Genomic DNA, 10,248 nt, shown 5'->3' with positions numbered 1-10,248 from the left:
AGTTCAGAGACATATTATTTTATAAAACTCCTGATTGAAATATAAAAAATTAATTTATAAATATAAAACAAGCTTTTATAATGAAAAAAATTTTCAACTTTTGAAAATAGCACCAAATTGAATACATTAATTAATTCTACTGATTATTTACACTTATTTAAAGTTAGTTTTAATAAAAATAATTATAATCTTCACACTTTATAAAACATAATAAGTAAATTAGATATAAATTTTAGTAATTTGGAAATAAAATGAAAAATTTCATAAATCTCTTGGCTTCTTTGAAGAAATCTGTGAAATAAAAATTGTTATTTAACATTTATAACTATTATATCACTTATTTTGGTAGCTATGGTACAAAAATAATAAAAGATTTCTTGTAAGAACTTTACAGATTTACCAAACAAAGTTTATAGTATAGTATGAAGTATCTTTAAACTGATTACTAAAGTAATTGAGAATAAATGATTTTTTTAAATTCATCTCAATATACACAATAAAATACAAAAAATATAGTCATTTTTGTATGTGTAATATCATTTTTCACAAAAAAATTAGTATGCTACTCAGAAACATAAGAAAACACTTCTTAACAAAAGTAAATTGAATGTAAAACAAGTTACAATTAAAAACATCAAAAACTTTAAAAATAAATTGTTTGAAAAAAAAAATCTCAATAAATTTAGTAACAATAAATTGTTATGTAAAAACTTAAACATTTACCTTAAACAAAATAAAACCACTTTCAAAAAGTATTTTTATAAGTTATTTTATATTTTACTTAAACAAAACTTTTTTTTTAATTTAAACTTTACGAATGTAAGCTTAAAATATTGAAAATTGCTTTAAATACGAAACAAACAAATGAAATTAAACATAATTGACTTAACATATTAAAGAACTATTTTTTTATATACTTATGAAACCACACAAACCAGTTTTCAAAGCTTATGTAAAACCACAAAAAAAATTATTGAATTTTTTCATGAAAACATGAGTAATCTAAACTTTATTAAAAAAAGTATTTCAAGAAATATTTAAAATTATTTGGAAGGGAAGTAAAATATTGTATCTAGAAAAGAATACAACAAATCATTAGGGAATTCCTTTATTTTAACAAAAATATTGCTAGTGTTGTATATGTTTACTTATGTAAAACACTAGAAATATGTTTGCTTAATATACATACTTATTACTTGAAGTTATATTTACTGAAAAACACTGACTAATGACACCATAAACTTTATATATTTATTTTTTAAGAAAAATAAGCTTATAAAATTTAATAAAACGAAAATGTGGCTTATTTACAAGAAAAATGTTTTATTTAGCATAAAGTTCATTTAAAACCTCAGCTCACAAAAAAAATTATATTTTAAATAATTTAATGACAAATTCATTTTTTATAGTTCAATTAAAAAAAAGATATTATGTCTCTGTATACAACGATCATGCAAGATTTTAATTTTTATTAGCTGAGAAGTGATATTACTTACAGATGTAAGTCAGAAACTTATTTGTATTTAAATCAATAAGAAACATGTTTTTCAACCAATTTGGTTATAAATTAACAAAATATTGAAAGTAAATCAACTAAATCTTATTCAAAATTTATAAAAAAAAACTGGCCTGAGATTTTCATAAATCTTAAAACTACCCAGAGTTAAAAAAAAATAACTAAACTGGCTTGAGTCATGCTGAGGTTTTCATAAGTTTCAAAATATCCTCAGTTATCCTGAACGCATGGCATCCTTGATTTAATAAATGTTAAATAAAAATTTAAGGTCACTAGGTTTTGAGAAAATTTTCAATTTTTTGAGAAAAAATAATGATCGATACATATTTATCAAAAATTTTATACAAAAGTTTATATAACATATAACTCTTTATTTAAACTTACTTATTGTTTTAACAACACTATTCATGTGTATAAATATGCATATTAGTGTAATGTAGGGGTGGGCAACGTAAATAGTTGACGGGCCGGATCCAAAAAAATAAAGTCCTCAGCGGGCCGGAGCATTTCGAATTAGTGATCTACCGGATTCAGCTGGATCTATTTTTACATCTGGATCCTAATTTAAAAATATTATCCTGATCCGGCTAAATACTAATTTTAGACAAAGGTCCGGATCCGAACGTATGCTTATTTGAAAAAGATTTGGATCCGGCCGGGTGCTAATTTATTGTGTATTTCAGAAATTTGAATCAATATATTAATTACCAAGGTTCTCAAGTACGAAATTTTGTTTTAATTTTATTAAGTATTCATAACTATATATTTATTATAACTCTGGATCGAATTAATACTAATTAGTCTTATAAAATCAATAATTTACTTTCTAAAAAATACTCGAGCCTAATATTTCAAGCTAAAACATTAAAAAATTGTAAATTACTCGAAATTATATAATTTTGGCAATGCTTGGCTGTAGTTTTCATTAATAATATTATTTAGAAGTTAACATTACAAAATTAAACTACTACCTTTTTATTTAAACAAACTTATTAAGATTCATTACACATTTTTGCACGTATAAAAGAAACAAAACAACAAATAACTCTGATATAATAAACAGTTTTACCGTAAAAAGCAAAAAAATTAAATTAAAAGATCTTGATGAAACACTTAAGGTTAATCATATATCACAGTTGTTTAAATCTAGTTGCATGAAGTTTTGGGAAAATCTGCAAGTGCACTAAAATACCGATAAGGTTTGAGATTAGCTTATCCTTGTTAAAGTTAGTGGTCGGAAATGTTTGTTTTCAAATGTATGAAGTTACGAACAAAACAACTAGGTTCATGGTCATATTTTGAAGTTGACAAACTTTGGCTCGTTCAATAATACATAAAATATATCTAAAAATCTACTAAAAGCAGCGATATTGTATGCTTGATTTAAATTTTCATATCAAAATATTTAAAAAACAGTTAAACCTAGATAAAAAAATACTTTTACTTAAAATTATAGTACTTTTACTTTCAAAATATCAAACAGTAATGATCAACTTATGAAACTTAACTAAGTTCTGTACTCAAAAAATAACATCATCAAACAATTTATCTAAAATATTTTTATAAAAGTACTAACATTAAATAACGAAATACTAAATAAAAAGAGATTAATTAATACTAAACATGATAACTATAACAATTTAATAGACTTTTAGACTAAGATCAGTTTCTCTAATGAAATTAGTACTAAACGAAAAACTAACATATAAAACTGTCATATTATATATCAAATGTAAAGTTTAAAGAGTTTAGGAGGAATAATTACACTAAAAAGAAGTCAATGAGACATTTGTGGACCATCAAAGTTTTTAACAAGTTGTTTAAAATTTGGAAGTATACAAGAAGTAGATATTCTCAGTAAAAACTGCAGATTGGTATTAGTAAGACTTGAACGCAGCTAACTTTTGTTTATATACATGGTTGAAAATGTTTGTCTGCAAATATATACAGACCCAATCAGAACAAGTAACTTCATTGCCATCTTTTTTAAATTAACAAACTTTGATTTGTTACGTAGGGCATAAAATCTGTCAAAATTTTAAGGTTTGAACTTTTTTTTAGTGTACTGTCTCATTTAAGTTTAGCAGTTCTAACTGTATATTACTAGGTGCATTTTCGGTGTCAAACGACAACTATGATGACACAATATGAAATTCTCCTATCAGTTGTTGAAAGTCTGCAAAACGACGACCAAACTCATTAACAAGTGAAACTATTGTCATCAATTGGTCATCACTAAACTTAACCATAAAGTTAATCAAAAAGTCATTAATAAAAAAATTAATAGCAGAAAAGAGTGCAGTTTGTAGTCTCAACTTAAAATGTTTTACTAAAATTTAATGTTGAGCAGTTTAATTTCAAATAATTGTCAATGTTTTAAACGATTTTTTTTTTACTTTTCTAAATAAGTATAAAAACAACTCACTACACATCTGGGTTTTTTGGACTTTAATTCATCTTGGTTAAAAAAGACAGCAATTTTTAACACGTCCATTATTTAAAAGTTATTATGGTAGGTAAGATCATCAAAGTTAGTTTAGCATACAATTGTTTTTGGATAATTTGAGAAAGGATTACTTCAACTGACTCGAAACAGAAAAAGGTACTTAAACAAAAGAGTGTTTAGATCACCACAAAAATAAAAAGCTAATTTTACAAACGTTTTCAGGGTCAAAGTCTGATTAAAATTTATTTTTTTTTATTAAAATAATTCTTAAAAGGTTTTGTACAAATTTTGTAATATTTACATTGGTTGGCCGGATTTCATATAAAATTGAAAATGCTTAGCGGGCCGGATCATCTACTCGCGGGCCGGATCAATTTTGTCCGCGGGCCGGATTCCATTGAAATTTTAAAAAGGTTTGGGGGCCGGTCATTTTCACTTCGCGGGCCGGATCCGGCCCGCGGACCGTACGTTGCCAACCCCTAGTGTAATGTAACTACTTGAAGATTTAAATATAATTATAAAACAAATTTTTACAAAAAAAAAACTAACCACTCACATCGTATCCGAAGATCAACAACGTCATCAAGACTTTTTGAAAAAGTCCATTATCGTCTTCTGGTTTTTCTCAACTTTTGTAAATTCTTCACTGACATCATCCATTCGATCTTCACTTGCGATCTGACCTTCATTCATTTGATCTTCATTCTGATCTTCACTTGATTGTTGGTTTCTGCTGTAGAATTTCTTTGCTCCCTCCATCAGGTCTTTCACTGTTTCATCTGCAATAGTTTGTTACTTTTACTTCAAATATTTGAAAACTGGGTAAATTTATTCGGTAGAGTTACCACCTTTTTAGGCAAAAATAAACCATTTCAAGCAATTTTGATGGTTTTAATTAAAAAAATAAAAAATTTAGTTACTTATTTTATATTTGGAAATTTTGTAGTGATAAGTATAGTGATATAGTTTAAATTTTCAATTTTCTAATCAAGAAGCCGTTTACTTGGTTTCCCTAAAACTAAAAAAAAAATTAAAATAAAATTTAGTTTTACTTTTTATTTTAAAAATGCATCAGTTTATTTTGAGAGATAAAAAAAGTTTCTATAACTTTATGCAAAGTTATTTTAAACAAAGCATCAATAACAATTTTGAAACAAGAGAGGATACTCAAAAATTTTAATTTGAAAAGTGAGCACAAATAATGAGTTTTTTAAACAGTTTATAACAAAAATTAATTCAACTATCTACTAAAAATAAACAAATCAGACAAAATAACATAAACTAAACACTACACAATTTGAATTCAAATCATTTATTTCCAATCTAATGGTCAAGCTCATGGGAAGAAAATAATGGATAAGCTTAAGAACAATATTTAAGAAAAATCTTAAGAAACTCAAAGAATCTATTACATAAAAAAAAGTTTAAACGTTTACTTAGTTTGTTTAAAAACTTTGAATTTGAAATGAAAACTAATTAGAAACAAAATTTATAATAATTTTCTGATAGTTTTAACAACTGTGATATGACTAGAAGATTATTGTGAAAAATCATTACAAAGTATAAAAACTACATGGCTCCTTAAAAAGCACTAGACAGTGACAACATACCAGCGGACTTACTCCACAATTGTAAGTGGTGCTTATTATCTCACCTACATGACATAATCAAGTGTTAGGCATGATGCCACAAGACATGCGTGATGCTAAGATTATGACCTTATATAAGAAAAAAAGTTTAAGATCTGACTGCAATAATTACAGTGGAACTTCTCTTCTTGCAATTGCTGGTGAAGATTGGATGTCCTCCAAATTTATTTAACGCTGTGAAAGTTTATTACACAAACACAAGGGCAACCATCCAAGATGAAGGTAGTGTTTCTGATTTATTTGAAATCAAAAGTGGGAGTAAAGCAAGGCTGTGTACTTGCTTTAACTCTGTTTTGAATCTTCTTTTCAATGCTATTAAAGAGTTCTTTTGGTTCCTCAACAACTAGTATTAAGCTCTATACTTACTGATGGACAACTTTTCAATCTTGGAAGTCAAAGAACAAAGCAAAATCTAATATTGTCACAACACGTGATCTTCTCTTTGATGATGCTGCACTCAAGGCTCACTTTCCCGAGACCTGCAAACACTACTGAGTCGGTTTTGATCAGCATGCTCTGATTTCATACTTAGTATAAGTTTTAAGAAGACTAAAGGTCTAAGTCAAGAAATACATATTCTACCTTTAATCTAAATAAATGGCAGGGATATAAAAAATGTAAAAAAAAACTTTAGTAACCTTGGCTCAAATGTTGCACCAAAGGCATTATTGGGCACAGAAATAAATAGTTGCATCGGTAAGGCCTCAGGTTTTTTTTGTTTGACTGCAAGAGTTTGGGATAACCAAAAATAAAGCCTTTGCAAAGGCTAACGTTTATTGTACTTATGTATGCATTACTCTGCTATATGTAGTAAAACTTGGACACGTGCAGGAAAAGAAAACTAATATCTTTCACCTACAATGCCTTTGTAGCATCCTTAGAATTGCATGGCAACAAAAGATCATCAACAAGGAAGTGTTGAGACGTACTAAGTCTTACCACCATGTACTTTACCTTCAGTTAGCACAGGCTCAAACATGTTCTGAGGATGGCGCTTAGCAAATTCCCAAGTGTCTGTTGTATAGCAAGTTGGTCATTAGCATACTCAGCCAAGGTTGTTCAAAATTACGTTTATAGGGTGCTTGCAAGCACTACCTAAAAAGCTTGAATTCAAGATATGATGACTTAAAAGTTGTTTGCAAATGACCGAGTCAAATGTAGATCTACTGTATATAAAAGATGGAATGAAAGGAAAAATAATATTTTAAGAAACCAAAGAAGATAAAAAAATCAGAAGAAGAATAAATTTCATTTGTTTTTATTTACTTGTATTTTTATTTATTATCTATTTGTTAAAATTATTGCACCACTGTGCTTTTAAATTATCATAGTTATTTGTTTTTAGCCTTCATGCACAAATACGCATAGCAAATAGGCCTTTCATTATTTAGATTATTATAAAAGCTTAATTAATGTTCTATTCATAAAATACATAAAATTAAGAGTTAGTTTAAAATTTATTTGAAAGCATTTTAATCATTAATGATGTGTTAACAAATATTTGAACACAAACAATTTGATTAGAAAAAAATATCATGTATAATTACAACTCAAACCCGCGAAAAATTCCCATCCAAAAACTCTTGTAGTTTTCATTATTTACTTATTTTACTTTTTAAGTTTTCTTATTTATTTTTTATTATCACCGTTACCCTTAACCCTGGTCAGTAATAAATTTTTTGCTTTGATTAGGTGGGAATTGTGCAAAGGTGGGAATCAATCAGGAGTTGGAATTGTAATTATATCAATAATAACAACTGTGTAAAAGTACCAATGGAAATTATCATATTTTATTCAACAAGAACTTAAATATTTTTTCACACACAAGCTATAAGAATAAAAGAACTCGCAAAAAACATTCAAGTTTGAAAAGAAAGGCAAAATAGAAGTTTTGCTTTTTTATTTCACAGAAAATAATAAAAATTGTAATTGACATTTCTATACATTATTAAAAAACTAATTTTTGTGTTTTGCTGTATACTTTTTTGTAAATTATAAACTTTCTAAAGCTTCTATATGTTTCTTTTGGTAAAAGTTATGGAAGAAAGTTTGAAACATGTAGTCACTGTTATTGTAACTACAATTTTGTTTTCGATACTTGTTTCTATAAAATTGAAGATTAATAGACTGTGCACATTATAAAGTAGCTATCAAGAAAAATAGAAACTTTTTGAAGTCTTTAAATGGTTTTCAGCATGTTAAAGGTCATAGATCTAAGCAATTCAAACAAAGGTTTTCAATAATTAGTTCTCAAACATACATGTGCAATAAGCATTGTATGTAAGTAATTAGTATGAAAAAATAAATTTCTAAACTAACTATTTTTAAACATGTTATACTTAGAATTACTGTTAAAAAAAAAGTATGAGGGAATTTTTAACCAAAATTTTCAAACTCAACAAGCTCTTTTGAATCAAGAAACTTGAAAAAAGAAGTATTATAATTGTGTTTGATTTTACTTTTATCAATTAAATTTACTTAACTTTTTCAAACATCATGTAGACCTAGGGTATCCATAAAATTTATTCAATTTAAAACTTCAACATAGCATTGTCTGAGTCACTAAAAAACCTATAAGAAGAATTTTGGCAGATAATAAATAAAAACTTTAAGTAGGCCATAGGGAGGGGTAAAGTATTTTTTTCTAATTGAACTTGATCTTTTTTTTAGTTTTAATTAATATGTAAGTTGCTTTTTACAGATTTTAAGATTGAAAATAATTTTTGAAATATTGCTGGTTGTAGTTGCAAAGTACAATAGTTTGCTTAAGAAAGAAGAAAATTAAAACAACAATTAAGTAAAAATCACTAAAAATTATGTTTTCCTAAGTTTTTTGAGATAAATACTTTAAATTTTTAGGTAATATTCTTAACAATTATTTTTTGATGAAAATCTATTGTACTTTTTTTATTTAGAATAAAAAAAGCTTTATGAAAAAAAGTAAAACAAAAACAGTTATTTTTGGTTTGTTTATGTCAAATTTTTTTTTTGTTTTTTTAACTTTTTTTTCAATTATTTGTTGCTTTAGTATTATTCTCCCATAGATAAAACACCTATTGTATTCTCCAATAAGAAATTAAAGTTTTAAAGGTTGAGTTTAAAATGTGACTTAAGTTTGAGGTTTCAATTCAGTACAAACAAAATAAAAGTAGATGACCATAAAATAGCCTAAATTTATTAAAAATCTCAAAAACAAGCATATGGTGGAACTATCTTTAAACAAGTGAGTGCTAACCCACAGAATCCTGGGCAACAAAAACCAAGTCCTTATTTGGAAAGAAATTTGAAACTTAACAATTAATTCAGAATAAAACAAACTAAAGTTTACTTAAGAATTTGTAAAATTTTCTTAAATTTGTACTGACAAATTCAGATGTTTTGCTAATGAGGTTACAAAAATCAAGTATAATTTGAAGAACTTAATTAGTCTAAAAAATTTATTTTCTAAATTTATTTAAGTATCTACAAAACTGAAGTTTTGTTAACATTTATAGAGATATGATTTAGCCAAATGTGTATGAAACATTATTTACAAAACAAAAACATTTTGAAAAATATTTTTAAAATTTACTTATTTAAGTTAATAAACATAAATTAGCCTGATGGTGTAAGTTAAGGGTCCTGATGACTGCTTTGAAAACTTTCATTACAAAAAAGTTGAACATTACAAAACTCAGTAATCAACATGTGTACAAAAACAGTAGTATTTAAAAATACTTTATATAAATTTTACAAAACTAACCATAGAATCCTTTTGTAAACTTGTCACTCTTGGTTATTTCCTTCAAAGACACATGCACTTTCAGCTGGTGGGGAGACCAGTCTTGTATTTGGTGGTAAGATCTCTTGGTCATGATTTTGATATGCAGCTTTCAATTTGACTATTTGCTGGATTTTGTAGTAAATATTATGATTGCTCTCTTTTCAGCTCTCAAGCGGGAAATTTTTTGCTTTCAACAGTTCTGACTTTTATGGGTTTTTAAAGAAAAAAAAACTGAATAGAACAGTCATAATTACAATTCTAAATTAAATGATTTTATTCTAATGTCGGAAAAATCGTATCGTAAGGAACTCTGTAGTCTGTATGTTTGTATATATACTTTTTTTAGTTTTTTAAACGTAAAATCTAGCGGTTTGTTTAAACTAAAAAGGTATATAATAAAGTAAAAAAAAACACTAAACATTGTTTTAAGATATTTTTTATATTAAAACAAAACATTGCGTATTTATCAACTGATAAGTGTAATAAAACTATTCCTGCTATGATATAAATTTAGAATTTATTGTTTTTTAGCTTTAAGTAACATAACCTAATTATATCAAATAAGAAACGAAGGACTTAAAACTTTAATTTATTTAAATTATTTTTTCTATGATCGCTGCAAATTTAATTAGGTATACTGTTGATGATGCCTCAGTATTGATAACTTTAAACAATATAATTTTACAATTTGTTCGATAAATTTGTCAAAAACAATTTAAATAATTTTGAACTTTTTATTTTTTATTTATTACTTTTCTTGAAAAAAAACAGTAATAGTAGGGCTTTAAAAATCTTGATGAAATTTTATGAATTAAAATGTCTCAGTTTAATAAAATTAAATTATTTCTGCTTTTAACCGAAACCGGTAACCACA

At 26.0% G+C, this 10,248-nt stretch overlaps 1 protein-coding gene across 2 annotated transcripts; it reads right to left on the bottom strand.

The window, feature by feature from the left end:
* LOC145835059 (uncharacterized) lies at nt 1-9,493 on the bottom strand. Of its 2 annotated transcripts, none has more exons than XM_082942598.1 (3): nt 9,354-9,493; nt 4,512-4,741; nt 1-291 (listed from the first exon to the last, which is right to left on the bottom strand). In XM_082942598.1, the coding sequence occupies exons 1-2, from the start codon at nt 9,463-9,465 to the stop codon at nt 4,545-4,547; spliced, it is 309 nt and encodes a 102-aa protein (XP_082798724.1). In that variant the 5' UTR covers nt 9,466-9,493; the 3' UTR covers nt 1-291; nt 4,512-4,544. The 2 variants fall into 2 exon arrangements, with proteins under 2 accessions (XP_082798724.1, XP_082798725.1); XM_082942599.1 differs by having other exon boundaries at nt 4,519-4,741.
* Nucleotides 9,494-10,248: the final 755 nt, after the last annotated feature.

The sequence above is a fragment of the Thalia democratica genome, chromosome 4 (genome assembly GCF_965202585.1).
Source record: "Thalia democratica chromosome 4, ktThaDemo2.hap1.1, whole genome shotgun sequence".
Lineage (NCBI taxonomy): Eukaryota > Metazoa > Chordata > Thaliacea > Salpida > Salpidae > Thalia > Thalia democratica.
The sequence above is the reverse complement of the archived record's forward strand: the minus strand, read 5'-3'. Positions and strand labels throughout refer to the sequence as shown.

Bases quoted from the DNA above. Each gene is read 5' to 3' on its own strand.
- LOC145835059 (XM_082942598.1), bottom strand. From the start codon at position 9,465: ATGACCAAGAGATCTTACCACCAAATACAAGACTGGTCTCCCCACCAG. The intron at 4,742-9,353 runs GTTAGTTTTGTA...AAACTATTGCAG, and splicing joins GTTTACAAAAGGATTCTATG to ATGAAACAGTGAAAGACCTG.